General features: G+C 36.9%; 5 protein-coding genes across 10 annotated transcripts; 2 read left to right on the forward strand and 3 right to left on the reverse strand.

Moving 5' to 3' along the window:
- Positions 1 to 469: 469 nt before the first annotated feature.
- On the reverse strand, positions 470 to 3,717 carry LOC125475207 (tyrosine--tRNA ligase 1, cytoplasmic). The gene is made up of 10 exons (XM_048579740.1): positions 3,555 to 3,717; positions 3,302 to 3,449; positions 2,765 to 3,054; positions 2,587 to 2,683; positions 2,037 to 2,142; positions 1,848 to 1,930; positions 1,513 to 1,658; positions 1,242 to 1,347; positions 759 to 818; positions 470 to 642 (listed from the first exon to the last, which is right to left on the reverse strand). The coding sequence occupies exons 1-10, from the start codon at positions 3,665 to 3,667 to the stop codon at positions 622 to 624; spliced, it is 1,170 nt and encodes a 389-aa protein (XP_048435697.1). The 5' UTR covers positions 3,668 to 3,717; the 3' UTR covers positions 470 to 621.
- A 1,137-nt stretch (positions 3,718 to 4,854) lies between these two features.
- LOC125475301 (protein WHAT'S THIS FACTOR 9, mitochondrial) lies at positions 4,855 to 7,620 on the reverse strand. Its single transcript, XM_048580016.1, is given in 5 exon segments — positions 4,855 to 5,684; positions 5,854 to 5,904; positions 6,066 to 6,505; positions 6,508 to 7,402; positions 7,582 to 7,620. Coding segments are annotated over 3 exon segments (1,287 nt in total). The 3' UTR covers positions 4,855 to 5,684; positions 5,854 to 5,904; positions 6,066 to 6,152.
- Positions 7,621 to 10,620: 3,000 nt separating this feature from the next.
- On the forward strand, positions 10,621 to 15,680 carry LOC125475209 (probable phospholipid hydroperoxide glutathione peroxidase). 2 transcript variants are annotated; one of them, XR_007256631.1, is made up of 8 exons: positions 10,621 to 10,807; positions 11,581 to 11,657; positions 12,992 to 13,053; positions 13,146 to 13,264; positions 13,939 to 14,106; positions 14,196 to 14,236; positions 14,786 to 14,833; positions 15,400 to 15,680. XR_007256631.1 is itself a non-coding variant. In XM_048579746.1 (7 exons), exons 1-6 carry the CDS (start codon positions 10,664 to 10,666, stop codon positions 14,226 to 14,228), a joined length of 603 nt encoding a protein of 200 aa, XP_048435703.1. In that variant the 5' UTR covers positions 10,624 to 10,663; the 3' UTR covers positions 14,229 to 14,236; positions 15,400 to 15,680. The 2 variants fall into 2 exon arrangements, 1 of the variants encoding a protein (XP_048435703.1); XM_048579746.1 differs by lacking the exon at positions 14,786 to 14,833 and having other exon boundaries at positions 10,624 to 10,807.
- A 306-nt stretch (positions 15,681 to 15,986) lies between these two features.
- Positions 15,987 to 18,527, reverse strand: LOC125475208 (B3 domain-containing protein REM5-like). Of its 4 annotated transcripts, none has more exons than XM_048579745.1 (5): positions 18,189 to 18,527; positions 17,733 to 17,834; positions 16,925 to 17,213; positions 16,710 to 16,819; positions 15,987 to 16,424 (listed from the first exon to the last, which is right to left on the reverse strand). In XM_048579745.1, exons 2-5 carry the CDS (start codon positions 17,814 to 17,816, stop codon positions 16,104 to 16,106), a joined length of 804 nt encoding a protein of 267 aa, XP_048435702.1. In that variant the 5' UTR covers positions 17,817 to 17,834; positions 18,189 to 18,527; the 3' UTR covers positions 15,987 to 16,103. The 4 variants fall into 4 exon arrangements, with proteins under 4 accessions (XP_048435702.1, XP_048435701.1, XP_048435700.1 ...); XM_048579744.1 differs by having other exon boundaries at positions 17,733 to 17,884; positions 18,189 to 18,523; XM_048579743.1 differs by having other exon boundaries at positions 16,925 to 17,237; positions 18,189 to 18,508.
- Positions 18,528 to 19,540: 1,013 nt separating this feature from the next.
- Positions 19,541 to 22,346, forward strand: LOC125475210 (B3 domain-containing protein Os12g0591400-like). 2 transcript variants are annotated; one of them, XM_048579749.1, is made up of 6 exons: positions 19,541 to 19,777; positions 20,329 to 20,402; positions 20,624 to 20,725; positions 21,230 to 21,542; positions 21,688 to 21,800; positions 21,937 to 22,346. In XM_048579749.1, exons 3-6 carry the CDS (start codon positions 20,642 to 20,644, stop codon positions 22,255 to 22,257), a joined length of 831 nt encoding a protein of 276 aa, XP_048435706.1. In that variant the 5' UTR covers positions 19,541 to 19,777; positions 20,329 to 20,402; positions 20,624 to 20,641; the 3' UTR covers positions 22,258 to 22,346. The 2 variants fall into 2 exon arrangements, with proteins under 2 accessions (XP_048435706.1, XP_048435705.1); XM_048579748.1 differs by lacking the exon at positions 20,329 to 20,402.
- The last annotated feature ends 78 nt before the right edge of the window (positions 22,347 to 22,424 follow it).

Here is a 22,424-nt window from a genome sequence, read left to right on the forward strand (position 1 = left end):
TATACCTTTGTGCAGCTGCAGGACCAATTACTATGTCTTTACTTTTGGTGGTTTTGAGGGATTTGCGATAACTGGATCACCATTTTCACCAATATATTCTCAGTTTAACATATCCACAAAATTATTGATATGTCCGACAAAATATCCGTAAAATCAAGCATCAATATGAAAAGGGGTGAAATGCAAATTTCATCCTACCCTATATCAATGAATATCTACGGTATTTACCAATTTACTACAGAAATTTACTACCATATACTAAAATAAGTCGTAAAGTTTTCTTCTTTAGCTAAACTGAAGCATAACCCATAAGGATGCAAATTAGGTTTAGGCGTAAGTTGCAATGCAAAATTGTTTGTTTACTTCTTGAATTGTTCTACGTGATACAAAAAACAGAAGGGCTAAAGAAAACCCCTTCCCTAGAGTTTCGAGAAAACACATGAAACAGTAATATGAACGAATAGCGATGTATGGAATCCGAACAACTTCATGCATATAAAGAATCCCACAAAGGTGTTAAATATATCAGAGACATCAAATTGCAAAATACAGGTCTTTTCATCCAGCATTCAGGAAAGAGCAGAAAGGCAACGATGACAAGTCCAAGCTCCAATAATGTTATCACCTGGTGACTCTATATTTCTACAAAACGACAGAAAGACTCGGTTCAGTTCTCTTACCTTAGAGCTACTTCGAATTAATAACTCTGACTATGCAATTACGAAAAGCGTTTTGTATCAAAAGAAAAAGAAAAATACCTTAACAGTTTGCAATAGTTGTTTGGCAGCTTTGTTATTCTTGAAGTGTGCTCGTACAGGCTGCATACCGACAATAAGAAAGTTTAACCCAGCAGCGGCAAAGAGTAGCCAGGCATTTATCTTTCTCCCTTCTTTTTTAATTTTCGTTTTTTTACCAGATAGGCATAAGTTACAAAAGAAATACACTTGCAGTTTGAGATTAAAGCAGAAAGAGAGATCCCGATCAGCTCTAGGATAGTCAACTATTTAATGTAAAAGCAGACATTCTTGAACCTATGAAAGATGGTACATTTTTTTATTTAAACTAGAGAGCAAGATCAGTTAGGCCCATCAAATATAGATTTCTTTCCCGGATCCTAACTGTGTAATGCAACATTATGGGATGAAATCGTCACCACTCTCATGGTTAGTCAAATTGGCATCAGGCCGTCAATTCGGGAGAGGTAAAAATCAAAGAAACATACGTATAAAAAGTGAACCTACCTCCAGTATCTTGTTCAATGCTTTTGATAAAGCTGATTTAAGGTCGGCTGGATGTAGCTCGCCGCTTTCATAATCAGCAGCCAATTCTTCAAAGGTTTTGAAGGTTCTGTATTGGAAGGAAAAGGAAGGGGACCAAAAAGTACAATTAGCCAAGACAACAAGATCAATTTTTTTTAAATGGCATTCTCGGTAGGATATAAAGCTGAATTAGCAAAAGCCTTTAATTAACATATTAAACCAATACAGATTTGATCTAAAGTCTATCACTTACTTATTTCCACCATTGTCTTCAGTCCGCTCAACAGAAAACTCATTGAACCAAGGTAGTATGAGATACTTCACATATTCCATACAGGGATTCTCATCGACAACATTTGGAGGACAGTAAGCTTTCTTTATCTTCAAATTCACTTCAGCCTAAGAGAGTGATATATGTCAAAATTTTAAACATATATATAGTGGATTACGATGGAAGATAAAAGCCCTAGCTTACAACTTGAATACATTTGTCTTCCAATCCACATGCAGCTTATACAGATAATTTAACCTTGACCCTCACAGAAATTGAAAATTTACTTCACCTCTAGTAGCCTAGTAGCAACCCACCTCTTCATCTTCCATGAATATGGAGGACGTCACATCACTTTTAGACATTTTCTCCTGCCCTTGCTGCAAACCGGATAACATGTCTGCAAATCATCATTTAGAAAAACAAACAAAAACCATGTCACCACTCCCATGTTAAAGGATAAAACATCAGAATTGCAACAGGTGGAATAGGATTTAGAATGTTACGGTGTGACAAGATAATAGGCTTGTTCTTCTTTTTGATGTCATCGCAATACTCTCTTGCAAGCATATTGACTTTACGTTGATCCATTCCCAACTGGCAGATGTCCGCCTGTCAAAAGGAAAAATATTTTACAAGTCACTCTTATTTCAACATGGATATATTCTCCCTCTTCTTTTCCATATATCCAAAATCTAGCGGTTTTTCTTTTACATGCATCCTGATCAGAAGACGCATCGTCTAAACAAGATCTAGGTAAATAGTGAGTCTCAGGACTTCCCTTTATGGGGCTCCAGTAAAATGGGCCTTTATGAGCCTCGTACTATTTCTAGTTTTCACTATTACGCTTTTCATATCCATGTAATTCTATACAATACGTTCAATAACTGAAGTAGCACAAAACAAATGTAATGTCCCAAGTGGACCTATCATATACTCCATACACAAAAGTTAGCACCATTCCTTTAATAATCCATGTCATATTCAGTTTCAACACAATGCTACATGGGAAACAAAACCTACTAACAAAAATTCAAAAGTAAAATAGCCAGCTACCTGAAGAAAGAATATATCTGCACACTGCATACAAGGGTAGAGAATTTGGGCTGCAGTTAACTCATCTTGCTCAGTCCGACCCATAATCTGACTACACCTGGAAATATAGAAGAATAAAAGCATATAAGTACAAGGTCCACAGAGTTAGGTACAATAAGCATCACAATACGGTAGCTACCTAATTATTCTCGGAAGTTTATTTTTCCGAGCTATATCCATCACACGAGGCCAGTACTCGTGTGCTCTCGCATTAATCTCCTTTGACGACCACAAAAACTCAACTTTTCCAGTGTCCAAATTCATCCCCGCAGCCCTCCATATCTCGATCATGTAGTTGCCAACCGTCTCTATCTTTTTCAAATCACCCCCCATCTTATTGTTCAACTGCGCAAACCAATCTCCAATCCACATCTTCACTCGGCAGCCAGCAGATGTCAGCTTGTTAACATTGATAGTCTTCATAACTCCCTACACAACAACCCATTCAAACCTCATGAAACAATCAATGCTCAAACAAATATCCGCCGTTAAATTTATTACTACAATCTTTCTTTCGAAGCACAAAGAAATTCTTCTAGAACCCGAATAAACGTACACGAAGAACACACTACAAAGTTCAGATTTAGAACCTTTTCAAATTCACAAATACACAATTCATATCAATTACGTTTCATAATTACACATCTAATGATTCCTAGAAAAACCGATGTAAAACCTGAGCAATGTGCATTCGACCCGAGGGTTCGAACCCATCGTAGCAGATGGGTTCAGTCTTGTGAGCCAGCAGATTCAGAAGCTCATCCTCCTGAATACACTCCTCCCCCACGCTCCTCACGATCTGGTACTTCTCCTCCAAGCTCAATCTTCAGAAAAATCACAGCCACACAAACACACAATTTCGAAAACAATTCAGATCAACAAGCGAATTTAGAAACGGAAAGGAAAAAAATACACTGATCGAAGCTTACGAAGCGGTTGGATTTGATGAACTGGAGGGTTGGTCATCGACCTGAGGCTCGGATATGGAAAGCGACTCGACTTGGTCGGCCGGCGGGGATTGCTCTGTTGTTTCGGTCGCCATTGGAGAGCTACGAGAGAAAGCAGAGAGTGCGAGGTAGTTTATCTTGGCGGCTTAGTTTTAGGGTTTATCTATTTTGTTCTTGATTCTTTTACGCGACCTTTTTCAATGGACCCCACCACTATGGAGAGCTAGGATTAAAGATACAAATCCAACGGCTGTGAAAGTTTTGAAAATTGTAAAAACATAAAAACTAGCCAACAGGGTCATCTCCTCATCATTTTGGTAAGAATTCTAAAAATCCGTAAATCGTATCCGTTCATCGTATATCGTGCATTCAGTTTTTGTCAAGTACTTTTGTGTTTAATTTAAAATAAAAATATTTAAAATAATTTTTTATCGTACGATATACAATGAACAGAAATGATTTACAGATTTCTAAAATTCTTACAAAAAAAATCCGACGAGAATAACATCTTGCTAAAAAAAGTGGGATCCACTTTGTTCGCCTTGTCCATTCAAAAGGAAAGTGCAACTTGACATTTTCAATGTACCTGAAACCCATTGCAACAAGACATCTTGCTAATAAGAATGAGATACCACCGTTGATATTGTAAAGATGGCTGGCAACCAAGAGCTAGCTGTCCACTCAACAAAGGAAGTGGAAATTTAGGCTGGCCACTAAGAACATGTTCTTCCACCATGAGCTATCGGCTGCATACTTTTGATTCTCTTGTTTTCCTATAAATGTAAGACTTATGGAACACAGAAGAGAGAGAATTACACGGCAAAGAGAGGAAGGAATGAAGAGGAAGAGAGAGAAGAAAGGAAGGAGAGAGAGGAGAGAATAAAGAGAAAGTTATCTTTGTAATCTTATTATTTTAGATTATAAATGAAAGCATCATTACTGTTCCAAGGATGTACTCCAATCATACTGACTATAGAGGAACCTCGTAAATTTTATGTCTTATTTATTTATTTCACTGCGCACACTATCGATTTTACAACAGTTGAAAATTTTTACATCAATCTAGATGCATGCATTGATTCTCATGGTAACGTAGAGAGGAAAGACGACACGACACCCATTGCCTCGGGGATATCACCGACTCCGCCTACTTCTCTTAAGAATTCTTAGATTTGAATCTTGTGAATGACGAGTTCCATACCAAATATCTTTCTCATCTCTGAGTGTAAATACATCATTACACTAAAAAGGATGATACTAATAACAAAGAAGATAACCATCCTTCAGCCTGAGGGGCACAAATTTTATGTGAATAAATAAATTTCAAATAACTGGAGCAACCAAATGAAATTTACGAATTCAATTTCAAAAGTGAACAAAGAACAAAAATATACAGTTTGAGATGCAAGTTCCCGGTTGAAGAAACTATACATCTTTCAGAAACCTGAGCCACTGGAAGTTGTAATTGCTTGAGTGCTTGCATATGATGTTGCCAAATGATGAATTTGAGAAATCTGCATCATATGATTCGTACGTTACGTGGCACCGGAATTCGTAACCCAGCAATCCTGCAGGAGCAAGGTGGAACCGTTGTATTGGCACTCATAGCAGTCCAATGATGGTCGGAGGAGGAACCTTTTGTTGCTTAGTGTAGTCGTCGTTGTGAAAACCAATGAGAAACGAGAGCAGTATGCCCAATCTTCTGACATATATGGCATGGTTCGATGCAACAGAAGGTGATTGAACAGTGATTTGCACGTCTGATAACAATCTGAAGCGTAGTTCACTTTTTCTGAAGCAAACGTGGCAAGTCGAGTTCCATTGTAATCAGAAACAGGAAACTGTGCTTTACGGACAGATTGCAGAGAAGATGCAGGCTTCAATTTAGGAAATCTTCTGGTAGTGTTGAAATAAAATCTTCCTCTGACATGACCTCTATAAATTGAACCCTCATGACGTGCAGTAGAATAATTTGACTTCCGAAAACTGGGACCAGACACTCCATGAAAGAATGAAGCTTTAGGCAAAATAGATTGATTCTTAGCTACCGTAGCAGAGAGGACGGGGATTTCACTCTGATCAAGAGCTGCCTCCTTAGCAAGCAACTACGACCTGAGAGACAAAGATCAAGATTCAAGAATGAACAAGAGAATTTGGAAGAATTTGATCTGAGAATAAAATAGCACTGTTCGTTATAATCATCTACGTCAATTTTTTGCACAGCACTCTCCAAATGATTAGAAATAGAGCAGAGGGCAAGTCCAGTTAAGAAAGCAAATACCTCAATTGCAAAACACAGCGGTGGAGTATAATCAGAAGATCAGAAGCAAGACTGCAAAATATAAACTGATTGATATTATTACCATTTCAGTAAAGGAAGGAGAAACATTAACTGAAAGATCCCCAATGAAGACGAAGAATGATAGGCAACAATGAGTCGTATCAGAAAACATTATCTACAAATTTCTGTAAGTTGAAAATAATTATACTTACCATTATTTGCAAAATTCTGGCAGTGATCATGAGACTGATCCCACATATGGTGTCCAGAAGCGATGAATCCCCTCGACCCAATCCTCTTCACAAATGAATCCTAGGTTCATGTTGCTCATCCGAGTCATACTCATAAAACAAATTGTTATCTGACTCTTCTTCAGAACTGAATTGGTTATTACCAATACCATCAACATGTGGATCCACGTCGATACCATCACCTTTATTTTTCTTGTATAAACCTTTGCTCCTATCTAGGAACCCTTTTCTTAACAGCTTTGCAAAGTTTTCCCTCAATTCGACCGTAGGGTGTTTTTGCAATAGTTTTTGACGGTCATAGGCTTCCCTTAGAACGACAGTTTGAGTGGCACATTTATTTGAAATGTAGAAAATACCTGGATGGCGCTCAAACACTTTAGTGAACTTTTGAGGTAGGGCCAAGGTTTGCGAAGGTTGCTCACATTCTTACGCTCAGTTTTCTTGTTTATAGTTAGATGAAGAAGCTCGTGAAAGACCCCTACAATCCTCTTCTCGGATACATCTGTACGAGGATCTAAATGGGAGGCATCAGAGTACGGAGAGGTATAAGGGAGGGTCTGCCACTCTTTCAACCACTCCATGCATTTTCTCTTCAATCCAAAACCCCTTGTAAATCCAACTGGAAAAGCTAAACAGCCACTTCTTACATCTTCTTCCTTCTGTTGTCGGCCGGAGTTCCTTTGCAATTGGGAGACAGCAAGGTCCTTTTCCCAGGATAAGAGCTTCAAGCCAACACGATCATCAGGGAGGTGTACAAAAGAGAAAAGGTCACGGTGATGCGGGATCACAGTATGAATGTAATCATATGGCAAACCGAGGTCCCATTTCAGTTGGTCAAGGGTTTGTAAAGGAAGGGTCCAACCCCGGGTGAGCATGAGCAGTTTTCGAAGCCTATTAATGAAATCCAATTGATTCTGCTTAAGGACATTGAGTTCCTCTTGGTGTAGCTGTAGGGCTTCAGGAGTCAAGCTAAAGCACGGGACTCGAGCGCCTCCGCCCCAAAAATCATAGGACTCAACAAAAACAGATGGGTACCTCCTAATAAAAGTAGCGAGCTTCAGATCGTGAGGAAGACCGAGTTGTCCTCGATGACAAGTGAGCCGGTATACAGGGATGCAGCACTGAGGTGAGGAAGAAATAATGGAAACGAGAATGCTGGCAGCCTTGAGATCCCTCTCAGAAGCCACAACAAAATCCAATGCCCTATCTTTCACCCATTTCAACCTCACATTCACAAGACCACGCAGTTTGCTGATAGTTAAATTCTTGCTGACATCCACGGAGGAAACCAAACCCGCCTACCTTAACAATTACAAGACACTGAGCCATGATCCTTTCTTGGTAAATATGGACGAGTACGAGCAGCGTTCTTGAGTTCTCTACACTTCCCGTTATGCTAGCCTAAACGGACACGACTTTGTGCTCAACCCAAGAAGCGCAACTGCAAAAGGAAGAATCAACACCGGAATAAACAAACGCAACGTTCCAGCAGATTGTCAAACAACGAACATGACATTACGCTAGAACACAACCTGAGCTAGGCATTTTATCGAACATGTTACGAGCGAAAAATCATAAGGATTCAACGTGAGATAAGAGTGCCGGCTGTCGACTACCTGACGCACTGCCCTCCTCCTTTATCCGGGCTTGGGACCGGCAATGTAAGATCGGAGTTATGTTACGAGCGAAAAATGATATAACAAAATAAAAAGTTACAGTTTTGTAATTGCAAACGAAAATCTACGGTTTAGCAGCAAGAACACAGGAATGATTAATAAATAAAACAAGAAAATTAACGATTGGAAAACGAAAATCAACCAGTTCTGATTACATTAAAGAATGAATAATTAAATTCGATATGTATGGGGAGTGAGTGAAGAATTGATAAGGCGATGGGACTGTCGTTTCCTTATATTTCTCCCTCTTATTCTATAAACCCAAAACGACGACGTCCGTGAAACCGAATGAAAATCGATGGCCTGAAATTCCACCTCCTCCGCACCACCGTCCCTTGAGAAAATCTCCAACTATCTGAACAGGTCCACTGGATTAGTGATGCTCGATGAGTCTGAGACGTTGGAGACGGCGAGGAGAGACAGGTAAATTCGATTCTGTTAAGGTTTCTACGAGGTGGCATAGCTATTAGCCGTTGGATCTGGTTGAACGGTCCAGATTAAAGAAGGGATATGAGGGCAGACAAAAAGGAGGCGATGAGCTGTTAAAAATTCACGAACTCGTTTGGATATGGTTTTAAAATGATTGAAAGTATTTTTACAGAAAATAATTTTAGGTTCTAAAAGTACTTAAAATGCTTTATGCAAAAAACATCAATTATGTGCTTATTCCAATAAGCACTTTAAGTGATTTTCCAGGATTACTTACAATTTTATTAAAAATTGGTTCTAAAAACATTTTCAGTCATTTTAAAAGCACATCCAAACGAGCTTCATAACAGTAAATACCACATTAACATTCTCTAATTCAAGTGTCTATTTCTATGTGACGTTGATATGGATGTAATCATTTATTATAATTAATGTTGAGTTAATCAGGTGCAATTATCCTACTTCTTTCTTGTTTTCAATCAAGGAAACTGAACGTGTGTCAATTTAATAATGAATTAAATGTATTAATTTAATCATTTATTTTATAATGTGAAAAAAAATAATAGCTTAATTTGACATATTGGTTGAAGAACAACAAAATTTAAAAAAATTTGGCCACCCACTAGAAGGACAATAAGGTCAAAGGACTATATTTTAGCCTTCAAGTGAAGTAAATTTTTTCTAATGTACAGTTAGTTTTAAATTTGAATAAGAGCCATTAGAAATTTTCTTCAACAATATCTAATCATTTTTGTTTAGATGTATAACTTAAATATGCACTAAAAACTAACATCTCCATAAGCATATGTGAATCATGAGCAATACTCACCCATCTTGCTTGGGCATAACAATTTCTTACACGACTCGTTAACTGGACACGAAGTGATACAAAAATAACCGGATTCGCGTTAACTTGTTAACGAGTTTGATCGGTATCGGGTCACATACTAAGAACCCAATAAAATATTGTTTGCCAAGTCTAGACATTAGACATGACAATTTATAACATAACTCGTTAACCTGATATGAAACGATATGACCCTGTTAACGAATCAGGTTGTTATTGAGTTGCCTGTTAAGATAAGAAGTTTAACACAACACTACCCGTTAAAATAACGGGCATGACACGAAAATGATACAAACATTACAAACAAGACCTATTTGTCAGGCCTAAATTATTGTAATAATTTCGAACCCTCCCCCTCTCCTTATTAATAGCAAAATTAACATCAATAAAAAAATAACCTGTAAGCACATCTATAATGTCAAGCTTTCACTCAAATATTTTTTTGTTTAAACAAATGATATTATCTACACTAGGAGGTGAGTTTAACTTTATAATGAGCTAACAATAATGTGATTCAAATTCGCCGAGAATTAGACCTAAGACCTCTTAGGCCATCTCCGACGAAGGTACCATGTTTAGCCCCCGTCTAGATTCTAGCCCTGCAATAATTTATTTTTTTAATGAACAGTGTTAGGTCATGTTTCTATATCATCTCCAACCTAAGGGGGCTATTTTTTAGCCCAATAATTTATTATTTTAAGTTTGTTCTTTAATTTTATTGGTTAATTGAATTAGACTACCATATTAAAATAAAGTTTCCAGACATAATTTGAGTATCATTTGTCACTAAATGAATAAGACTCCAGACATATTTTAAGTGCCATTTGAAGACGTGGTCATTTGAAAATTATTGAATAAATTAAAGGAAAAATTATTGGAAGAGGTAAGAGAATGATGTGTATGAAAAGAGCGTTTGAGTTGAATAGAATGTGAATAATTGAATAAAAGGAGGTAAGATAGTATGTAAGGGTAAAAAGGATGTGAGAAATGGTGTGGAAATATTTTAGGTATTTATAGAAAAAAAAATTAGAAATTTAAATTTTGTATTAAAAAACAAATCCAGCTAGGCCCAATTAAAAAGGCAGGTTGACCAAAGATGGCCAACCCACTGGCCATAAGGCTATATTTTGGCCCGATGAGTCTCAAGATATTTTTAAGCCAGACTTTTATTAGAGATGAATTTTGTGTCAAAAAAATTATCTTTTGAACTATGATCTTATGACCGGCCCAATTGGAGATGCCTCTTCCCCCCACACCATGATTGGTTTTGGTGGTTGATTTAGGGAATGTACTTTAATTTATTTAATGTAATGTAAAAAAAACAAACAAAGAAATTACGACAAAAAATGATATAAAATAAGAGGGAGACAGAAACATTTAAAGAAGGAAACAGAGTAGAAATGCCAATAATTGACAAAAAAAGAAGAGAAAAAAAGTGTTTTTAGTATTCTAAAAATTTCTTTTACAAGTATTTTCCTTCCCTAACATAGGAAGTTTATTGAAATAATAATAACAATTTCTTAAAAAAAAAAAAAACAAAAAAAAAAGAAGCAAAATTGTCAATGCAGTATGAAAGAGGACCTTCCCAATTGCTGAAAGGCGTAGGCATGCGTTTGTTGAAATTCACCAACTGGGTCTCTCTCTTCTTTTTGGGTTTTGCTTTCGTCTGCTACTTCTACACTTCTCAATTCTCTTCTCCTCGAATTATGGCTGAAGAAAGTTCCAAATCTATTTACGACTTCACTGTCAAGGTACTGGGTTTTCATTCTTTCCTGTTTCATTCTCGTATGTTATGTTTGGTTGCTGAGAAAATCTGGGGAGAAACTAATGGAAATTAAAGATTTGAGCTTTTTGTATAGTAAGTTTAATTGTTTGCAAAGTAACATAGCAGTGAATCCATTCAGTTGTACTGTGGAGCCGTAGTTCTGATATCTTGCTTTTGAGGTGGGTCTTCTCTGTTTTTGAATAGTTTCATCCTTCTATTTGCTTTTGATTTTCTGTGTGTTCACTTTAACTTTAGTATCAAAACAACGACAACAACAACCAAGCTTTATCCCACTAAATAGAGTCGGTTCTGAATCCTAGAACGCCACTGCGTTTGATTTTGCAGTATATCTTCCGATAGCTCCAAGTACTCCATATCTTTTCTTCTAACTTTAATATCAATTTTTTTCTCTTCATATTTCGATTTTTGAATTATGATTTTTTTTTTTTTTTGGATATTTTGAATTTTTTCCGATTTTTGTTGTTACAGATATGAAATTAAATATATTGAAGTTTTATGAGAGAAAAAGAACAAAACCATACGCCGTTCCGGCCAGATCAATTGCTTTGTTATGCTTCTTCTGGAGTTTTAGGAGACAGCTACAAATTTCTGTAGTTATATCTTATATTGCATTATGTTTGATGAAATGACTTTGGAATTTCAGATTCAATACTGATTTGAGTACATTCAAATTGTAGACTGTTCTATTTGACAACTTGATCTGAAATATATTTGTTTATGCATTGAATTCGGTTGCAGGATATTCATGGTAACGACGTAAATCTGAGTGAATACAGTGGGAAGGTTCTTCTGATTGTGAATGTTGCTTCAAAATGGTAACTAACTTGATCTCTTTTGTGAATGATTTCTTGACATTTTTGTATCCCTATTCCGTGTTAATCATGACACCCTGGGCATTTGTGTGCTTCTTTGCATATTCGAAAATTCATGATACAAATCTTGTGGTAATAAATCTCTATTGGCCTTTTCTGTGGAGCGTCGTTTCTAAACATAATTTATGGGGAATTAAGGAGGGCTTTAAAGAATTTTTCTTTGTAGTTTAAATATCTGCTGGTGCTCTTAAGAGAGAGATTTAACATTTGGAAATAGACGTTTGAGATAATATGTCGCTTTATCAAGAACATTTTTGTAGTTGTATACTATAATTAGTTAATTAGGTATGATCCTCTCATTAAGAATATGAATTTTTTTTTTTTTTTTAAATGTAATCATTTATCTTTTTCTTTTTGAAATTTTAAGTCTTTATTAAGTATGATTTCTCCTAGTTTATATACAGGTTCAGCTTTCATGTTATGCATATATGTTCCTTAAAGGTACGACTCCTTATGAACAAATACATGGTTATTACCTTCAAATTGAATTTTACGGAGATTATATATGAAAAGAAGTGCGGACTACACATACATTAGCCTGATGTGGAAAGTTAAATTAGATTGTTTCTCTTACATTCAGATGATCTGTAAAATGGTCTAAATTGTTTGTATTTAGGATAACGCATTTTATCACAGATGCATTAATTTGTCCTTTTCATATTGTATGTAACATAGGTCTTGTTTGATAATCTCAACAAATGTTTCCTTGTTCTTTTCGTAACTTTCGTTTTATTTTCTTTTCTTAGAATGTAATATATTAGTGATATTTCTACTTGAGTTGTAATTGAAACATTGAAAGCCATGGACTTTAGTTAGTGTAAAATATATAAAAAATCTGAATCTAAAAATTCCTTCTGAAAATTGTAGTCATTGTCTTCCTGTTTGATACCAGGAAATTTGTCACAAAATCTTAGTTGTGTTCACTAGTTTGTAAAATTTCATCGGATTGTTTAAAAAAAAAAAATAATAATAATTGTACTGTGTAGCAAGCAATAGATCCCCTAAAAAGCATTTTATCTGGTACTACGATGGCCATCCCTCAAGATTCAGAGGCAAGACTAATTATTTAATCTCCTTTTTCTAAGATCTTGATAAACAGTTATTTCTTCAGAGCATTTCACTGGTAACTGTACACGTTTTCTATGCTCAGATGAACTTGTAGACGATGAATTTTCTAGTGAATCATGATGTTCTAAGCTGAATTAAGTGTTCAACATGCATTTCACCTCTGTAACCTCCGTTGTCCCTCTTGGCTCACTCTTTTATTAATTTTGCAGTGGTTTAACACAATCCAACTACAAGGAATTAAGTGTTTTGTATGAAAAGTACAAAAACAAAGGTATGTGAACCTTTGCAGAGCAATGCCAAAAATTTGTTGATTCATGTGTTTCATACTTATCCATGGGGGTTTTACCTTTTAATTTCTGGCAGGTTTTGAGATTTTGGCATTTCCTTGCAACCAGTTTGGAGGACAAGAGCCGGGAAACAATGAGGAGATTCAAGAAGTTGCATGCACTAGATTTAAAGCTGAATTTCCAATCTTTGACAAGGTATCCTTATATTGGAGAAAATAAATAAACGATAAGTTTGTTAGCAATCTGTATGCAAAATTCTAAATAGAAATCTTTTGTTTGTTCTTGGTGCCATATGGTTGTTGGTAGATATTCTCAACAAGTATCTCCACACAAGTGCACATAGATTATGTGCTCTTCAAATTTCATATATCAAATAAAATGCAGAGAACTGGTTCTACGGTTTTACTTAAATAATTTTTTGATTGATGGCTTTTCTAATATTTAACGACTACTACACGTATAAAGTGACTAGATTAAGGCCTGGTTTGGTACTGAGGTGATTCTGAAAAAAGCTGATATCAAAAAAAGTTGGAATCTGTTTTTGTGTTTGGTAAACATTCAGCTTCAGTTTTTTTTCACAGTTTTGGGTGAAAAGAAGCCAAAAACAAGAAGCTGCAAAACTCAACTTTGAAAAACCGGCTTTTTATCACATTTGTTTTACATAAAAGTTTACCAAACAGTATAATACTGCTTTGTTTTTTTTCAAAAGCACTTTTGCAAAAAAGTTTACCAAACACTCTGCTGCTTTATTTCACAGCTGCTTATTCTCACAGCACAGTAGAAGTAGCTTTTTTTCAAAGCACAACAATACCAAACCAGCCCTAACTAACTCATGCACAACTAATTTAGTTTACTTGTGGTCATTGTAGATTGAGGTGAATGGGAAGAACGAGGCACCCCTGTACAAATTCTTAAAGGGACAGAAAGGTGGGGTCTTTGGGAGTGGCATCAAATGGAACTTTACGAAGTTTCTCGTTAACAAAGAAGGGAAGGTTGTGGAGAGATATGCTCCTGTGACATCACCTCTTAAAATTGAGGTCAGAGTGATTTTTGTGATGATCTGTTTGTTTGCTTTGGGGATAATGAAGACAACAGCTGCTGATTTATTTATCTTTGCTCTGTGCAGAAAGACATCCAGAATCTGTTGGAATCTTCTTGAGTATCAAGGTCTGTATGTTTCTTTGAGAAATGATACACATTAGAGTCGGTTGCATTGGTGTTTGACTTTACATTTTTATTAAAAAAACATTCGTTTTGGTAAATGACATTTGAATCCCGAATCCCAGGACCAGTTCTGCATGCTTCATGATATGCCTGCTTTTATTAGGATAGAATGGTTTAGATCATTTAAGGATAATTTTTCGGGTCTTCAGTGGTGTTTTCACATGCTGACCATAAGGGACCTTAGAGTTGAACAATGATACTAGTTTATGCTCTGTTAAGTTATTCCCTTTTGGGTATTTACCTTTTTGACCTACATGTCCTGCAAGGGAATCGAGCCGGCTGCAGAGTTGGAGTTTATCTAGTCTATTTGAGATCTGGGTTTTCTTGATACCTTCTTGTTTGCCCTTCTTTAGATGAATAAGCACAATAACAGTTTGGTTTCTTTTTCCCAAATATGAAATATAAGGTGACATTTAGATCAGAGTTTCATCCAAGTTTATGGAAGTCCGAATTACAATATGATCCCTTCCATCATGCTGCTAATCTTCGCAGATGGCGCTACACCGCAGTGGCGGAAAGCAATAATGCCTATGCACCCTGGTGTGGGTCCTCTCATCCCCCTTAACATTTAACAATTTAACTTGCTAACGCTATCTTTTGTCAAAAAAAAAAGAAAAAAAAAAAAAAAACATGTTGGTAATCTTCTCTTTCATCTTTAGCAAGTATTACTATTACCTCATTATCATAACTCTCACAAGAACATCTCGTGTGTGAATATGTATTTCACACTGTTAAAAACCAAGCATAGGAGTGGTCCGTAGTTGGATGAATTTTTGGGGCAAATTGAGGTGAAGTACCAATTTGGATAGTTGTTTGAACAAAATAGTTCGCTTTTTCTTTTGCTTGACCGACCTGGTTCTAAACACTAATTAGGTAACGAACATCTTGGATTAGGTCACAACTTTCATTTTATATGTACATTGTTCTTTCATTTTATATGTACATTGTTTACCATGCTTTTGTTCCTAAAACATGTTTTGACATATCAGCTGGTATAAAATTCTAAAAATCAAAAGTTCCTTATTGTAAACGATAGACGTTTAGCATTTAGTATTTAGAAACTTGCCTTGTTCTGACTCTTACCATTTTCCCCGTGATATTTGCAGGACAGCAGGAAGTGTATGGTTTGACCTCACAGAAAATAAAAATTGTTTGCAGTAACAGATGAAGAAAATGATCGAAGCATAATCGATTGATATGTAAAGTTTGATTGGACTCCAAACGACCTATATTTTTTTATTGTTCTTATTGTTATGAATGAGTAGGTGGATACTTGTTCAAGGTTGTGCGTGTGGAACAAGGGGAAGCCTATTCGAACCTGTATCTGTACTATATGAACATCGATATTCTATCATCAATAATCAAAACAGCCTATTATTTACATAAATTTTCTTGTTTACGGGGACTTTTCCGGTTCAAAGACATTCCTTGCTGCTGCACCTTAGCTTAACTATATCTTGAAAGAACTTTGCACATCCATGAACAGGCAAAACATGGAAGCATGGAATGTTGAGAAAGCTTATCGTACCAATCGACGTTTAACTTGGCTTTTGATTAAAATTGGAACCAAACCAGCTGATTTAGTTTGGTTTGTCGAATGACTGGTATGTTTACCCTACCCTGTGAGTGTTTGTAAGTGCGGGAATTCGATGTATCTACCTTCGAAAGTAATTTGATGCCGGAAAAAAAACGATTTCCACACTCATTTCTCATTTTGCACGTCTCTATTTAATTTTGTGGATCCACGTTTAAAATATTACAACCGATGAGTATTGCGATGCGAGAGTCTAATCTAACGTAAATACTAGCTTTAGTTTTCCACATCAGGGTCAGAGGCATCACGTTCAAGTACTAGACGTGGCCTCTTTACTCCGGCTTCAGCTCTGAAGAAATGAATCTTCATTTCACTTCTCTTTTTATTGACAAGCTCGAACACGACGGTGTCCCCGGTTGAAACGTTGTTCGCACGCCAACATGCAATCAACCCTTCCGTCATGCGCAAATGGCCGCTACTATACTTTGTATTATCGAGCCGGAGCTTAACTTTCCATGACTTCCCATTTGGATCTATAAGTCTCACCCTCTCCTTTTTTATGAGACCTACTGCTACAGCTAGTTCCTTCGGTACGGTCTGCAATATCAAGGACAGAACGACAAAAAACGGAAAGAAAATGCTCAGTCACTTGTGTCACGGCCCCAAGGAAGCGCACGCAGGCACCTACGTCGAAAGGACCAGTCACTAATGAGGCTCCCTGTAACCGCTTATAGTAAACACATGTGAAGTTAGGTTGTGCATGCGTGTGTTTAATTCTAAGCGATTGCAGGGAGCAGCGTAATAACTAGTCATTTTGGGTATAATGCCGAGATGGCACGCGCTTCCCTGGATCGGAGAAGGTTTCATAAATATCGTGCTCACCATTCGATAAGGGTTCTTCGACACATCTCCTTCGAAGCATGTATACTTGGATCTGAACACGATGAGTCCATCTGATGTTTGTTTCACATCAGCAGGCTCGTATGACATGCCTGTAGAGAAAATAGCACATTCGAACACAATGTCTCCAAACAGATACACATGAATAAGAAGAAAAGAAACACCCATTTACCACATACAAAACTTGTATAACTCACTTTTCTTTCGTTTGCGAATTCTAGCTTGATTTCCAGTTGTCTTCTTGGCAGCTGCAGCTTCCTCCTTTTCGCATCCAGTTGGATTATAGATTTTGACATCAAACTTTGTGTGGCCATCGTACTCAAAAACCAAGAAATTTCCAATTTCTAAGAGATGATCCTCCACGAAATGACGCCAACCCTTGCGGAAGAAAAACTTTCCATCCTTTCTCCCTTCCAATCCTACTGTCCACGATTCTCCACTCGGGCTTCTAAGAGTGCATTTGCAGGGAGGCCGTCCATTGAAATTCTCCATGAATAAAGGTGGCAGGCACTTCAAAGTTTCATGGTATCAGAAAACAGAAATGCAGTTGTGTAACATCAAAATATGAAAACAATTAATCAAACACTGCCTAATTCTATGTCAAATCAGAAAAGCCATAGCATGTGTGACTGAATCAGCCAATATCAATGTATGATCATAAATCCGATGAGAAGTTTGTTTAATTTCCGCGGTTACAAAAGTCTGTATCGTTCAAGTGGAAGGTTCCATAGATAAATCACAAGAAAACACTTAATTTTGCAGAAGAGTGTGAACAGAAGTGTTTGTTTTGGCCTTGGAAGGCAGAGTGCCTAACAAATATAAATTGCCAAAAAAACATGTTCGCTAAAAAGAACAACAAAATCCAAAAGTTAAAAGGCACTCCTCATCCAAATGACAGAACAGAGAAAGAAACAGAAAGTATTTGTCATCCATTCGCTGCTGCAGCGACTGATCATGAACTAATCTCAAGTGAAAACGGAAGCTAGTGAAGGAGCAGGATGTTACCAAATGCCGAGAGAAGTCATCATCAACTAGGGGCTTGAAAAAGGATCGCACTCTCCGTGCAGGATTTGTTGAGTTCCTCGCCATTTGAGCGGAAAAGCTTTATTGAAATTCCGAAAATGGGTGATAATACACTTCAACAAGTACATCGAAAACTGAAAAATATTGTAGCAAATTTCAACAAACTACTTCATAAAGGAGCAGACTTGGTAAACGAGATTAAAGTAGTCCTAAAAGATTGTTTGAAATATATTATGTGCATGCTGCCTCAGGAATTTATAAGTTGAACTAAGAACAGGTAGTAATTATAAAATTTACAAACATACGAAGATCTCCAAAACGTGATTAATAACACTAATATAAACACTAAACAAACTTATAAGTAATAATAATTCAAACTGATATGCGTTTGAGAAGCTCGTATCGGTTTCACAGTTACAAGATGATGAGAAAGCATACCTGCAGATTCTTTAGGGGATTTTCTGGGAGAGAAGATTGCCTCAAAACTCCATCCTTTGTCTTGACTAGTTTTTCCTAGGAAACATTAGACACGAGGAGGAGGAAAAGTAAAACATGTGAAGGAGGTAAAAGGTTCAGCCACCAACCATCGTAAGTTTCTTTTAATTTTCCTCACATTTTTTGCAATCAAAATTGACATGCATTGAATCATTTGCATGTGCATTATTTGCTCATTTGGGATGATGCAATATATATATATCTGGATATGGAAACTCTAGACAAATTCATGGAAAAGTGAATTTTTCCAGTTTTGAACAAGTGATTTTGTTCTCATCTCACCTTCCCCCGATCAATTACTTCACTTCTCAACCAAAAAAAATCAACTACTCCTCCACTCATCACCTAATTATCCATCTAGTATTTTGACTAAAATTGTTGATCAAACAAATGGTGATAAAATGTATAATAATTTTGTTGTTTAAACATAAAACGGACACATTTGCTAACGGTCTCTGCCCAGTACGGGGGCTATATGCTAGTTATCAGGCAGGGCTGGCTACACGTAGCCTTCGAGCCTCGAGCGAGCCCTCTAACAAAGCTTTTGTGGAGCTCACATGGGCTTCCTATTTGTTTCTTCGCACTCTTTCAAATCATGACAACAACAAAATGTAGATTCTTTTTTTTTTTTTTTGGGTAAAAAAAAGGTGTCCTTGGCTCCCAATTCTTCTCTAAATTGTTTCTATCAAGAACACTTTAAATTGGAAGCAGATTTGGAAGAAGCCTGGCAAACGGTGAAATTGTCTATAAACATGCATGGATGGAACTTTAAGCTCACTTAATCTGGTTGAAGGCTCCATGACTGCAGTCACTACAACCACAAGGAATAGGGACCCATCTCCTATGGCTCGGGTTCTTGAACCACTATTGTCAAGAAATGTTCCAAACGCAGTAAAATTAACATGACATTACATTAGTCCATGCATGCACTTAAAACAAACAATAGGAGTTAGACGTCGTGTAACTCCTCCCTTGTCGAAAAAAAAATAAGAGAGGAAGCAGTGCTTGTTAACTTTTTTGGGAATGCTGATAACAATTCCCATGCATTAAATAAACAATCTTTAGATAATTACGTGATCTGATGAGGCTGAAGTAATTGATTGGGGATGGTGAGATGACAGGAAAAAAGAATCCAATGCATCATCGATGCTAAATTTGGTTCTACACTTTGAAAAGGTCACTTTAAAGGCAATACGAAACTGGAAAAACCCACCTAGACAGATCAGTTAAATATTTATTAAATGCAGTAATAATTCATCCCAAATTAGCAAATAATGCACATGCATGGTGGGTGCACTTGTAATTCCCGCCCCTTCAATAAATTTGTGACTGTTTATGTAATTCACATATATAGTTTGACAAAGATCACCAGCCAGCTAGCAGAGTTGGCATCAGCTTCAATCCCTTACCTCAAATTCTCTCCCAGCTCGATCATACTTAGCCAAGATTTTTCAGCTGAAATGCCGCCTTCACAGAGAGTGTGATCCTTCTTCAAGCCCCTAGTCGATGATGACTTCTTCTCTCGGCATATGGTAATTTTCCGTTTTCCTGTTTTAAGTTTATCGGATAGGCGTTGTTCAAGTGCATTTCCATTTAGCTTTCGGATTAGTGAGTAACTATGTTTCTGTCAGTCCGTGCTTGCCTTCTGAGGGCAAAGGCCCAAAACTTGCATAATTACAGACTAAACTGGATATAACTTCAATTTTTTGAGCAAATAGTAGGAATAACTGTCTCCTTAATGATAAAATTAAATTTCTTTCTAATTATCTCTTTAATTATTTCTTTTATTTATTTATTTGGTCGAAAGTGGAGTAATTGATTGGGGAAGGTGAGATGATCACTTGTTCAAAACTGGAAAAGTTCACTTTTCCATGAATTTGTCTACAGTTTCCATATCAGTTATATATATATTTCGTCATCCCAAAGGAGCAAATAATGCACATGGAAATAATTCAATGCATGTCAATTTTGATTGCAAAAAATGTTAGGAATATTAAAAGAAACTTATGATGGTTGGTGGCTGAACTTTTTGCCTCCTTCACGAGTTTTACTTTTCCTCCTCCTCATGTCCAATGTTTCCCAGGAAAAACTAGTCAGACAAAGGATAGTGTTTTGAGGCAATCTTCTCTCCCAGAAAATCCCCTGAAGAATCTGCATGTATGTTTTATCATCATCTTGTATATCTATGAAACCAGTATAAGCTTCATAGTTAGACAGCATCCAGATAATCTATTTCAACCATTCTTTTAGGAGTACATTTATCTTGTTTCCCCAGTTTGCTCCTTTATGAAGAAGTAGTTTGTGGAAATTAGTTGCAATATTTTTCGGATTTCCGTTTACTTGTTGAAGTGGATGATCACCCATTTTCGGAATTTCAGTCAAGCTTTTCCGCTCAAATGGCGAGGAATTCAACAAATCCTTCACGGAGAGTGCGATCCTTTTTCAAGCCCCTAGTTCATGATGACTTCTCTCGGCATTTGGTAACATCCTGCCCCTTTAGTAGCCTCGTTTTCACTTAGAATAATTCAAGATCGATCGCTGCAGGAGCGAATGGATGATAAATACTTTCTGTTTCTTTCTCTGTTCTGGCATTTGGATGAGACATGCCTTTTTAACTTTTCGATTTTTGTTCTTGGTTCTTAGTGAGCTTGTTAAATTTTTTGGTAATTAATGTTTGTTAGGCACTCCGCCTTCCAAGGCCAAAACAAACACTTATGTTCAGACTCTTCTGCAAAATTACAAAGTGTTTTCTTGTGATTTATATATAGATGAACCTACCATTTGAACGAAACAGACTTTTGTAACCGCAAAAATTAAACAAACTTCTCTTTGGATTTACGATCTTGCTTTCATATTGACTGATTCAGTCATGCATGTGAAAGCTTTTCTGATTTGGCATAGAATTAGGCAGTGTTTGATTAATTGTTTTCATATTTTGATGTCATACAACCGTATTCTGTTTTCTGATACCATGAACTTTGAAGTGTCTGCCACCTTTATTCATGGAGAATTTCAATGGACGGCCTCCCTGTAAATGCACTCTTAGAGGCCCAAGTGGAGAATCGTGGACAGTAGGTTTGGAAGGAAGAGAGGATGGAAAATTCTTCTTCCGCAAGGGTTGGCAGAATTTCGTTGAGGATCATCTCTTAGAAATCGGTAATTTCTTGGTTTTTAAGTACGATGGCGACACAAAGTTTGATGTCAAAATCTATAATCCAACTGGATGTGAAAAGGAGGAAGCTGTAGCTGCCAAGAAGACAACTGGAAATCAAGCTAGTATTCGTAACCGAAGGAAAAGTAAGTTATACAAGTTTTGTATATACATATATACACTACAGGCATGTTCCTTTCTTTTCTTGTAATGTTGTATATACATATACACACTACAGGCATGTGTATCTGTTCGGAGACAATATGTTCGAATGTGCTATTTTCTCTACAGGCATGTTGTACAAGCCTGCTGATGTGAAAGAAACATCAGATGGACACATCGCATTCAGATCAAAGTATAAAACATGCTTCAAAGCAACTGTGCCGAAGATTCCTTATCGAATGGTGAGTACTTTCTTCAACCCAATTTGTAAGCCAATTATGTTTATGAAACCTTCCCCGATAGATCCTGGGAAGGGCATGCCATCTCAGCGCTATACCCAACCGACTAGTCACTGATGATGTTCCCTGCATATTGCAGACTGTCCCCAAGAAGCTAGCTGTAGCAAAAGGTCTCATTGAAAAGGAGAGGGTGAGGCTTATAGATCCGGATGGGAAAGCATGGAAAGTTAAGCTCCGGGTCGATGAGATAAAATCTTGTGGCAGTCGTGTGCTCATGACGGAAGGGTTGATGAAATGTTGGCATGCGAACAACGTTTCACCCGGGGACACCGCCGTGTTTGAGCTTGTCAACGAAAAGAGAAGTGAAATGAAGATTCATTTTTTCAGAGCTGAAGCCGGAGGAAAGAGGCCTACTGTTGTGCTTGAACTTGATGCCTCTGACTCTGTTGTGGAAAACTAAAGCTAGTTGACATTATATAGGGTTGATTGTGGAACAAGATTATTGAGGTTTTTGGAATCATATTAAGAACATATTCATTGTGGTGGCAACATCCTACTCTATTTGTGTGTGATGAACAGTTGCTTTTGTATTCCCTTACTTACTGTTGTAGTGGCAGAGTCAGGATT

Source organism: the organism of the source record quoted next, unplaced genomic scaffold, assembly GCF_019419815.1.
Source record: "Pyrus x bretschneideri cultivar Hongxiangsu unplaced genomic scaffold, Pyrus_bretschneideri_v1 Contig14, whole genome shotgun sequence".
Lineage (NCBI taxonomy): Eukaryota > Viridiplantae > Streptophyta > Magnoliopsida > Rosales > Rosaceae > Pyrus > Pyrus x bretschneideri.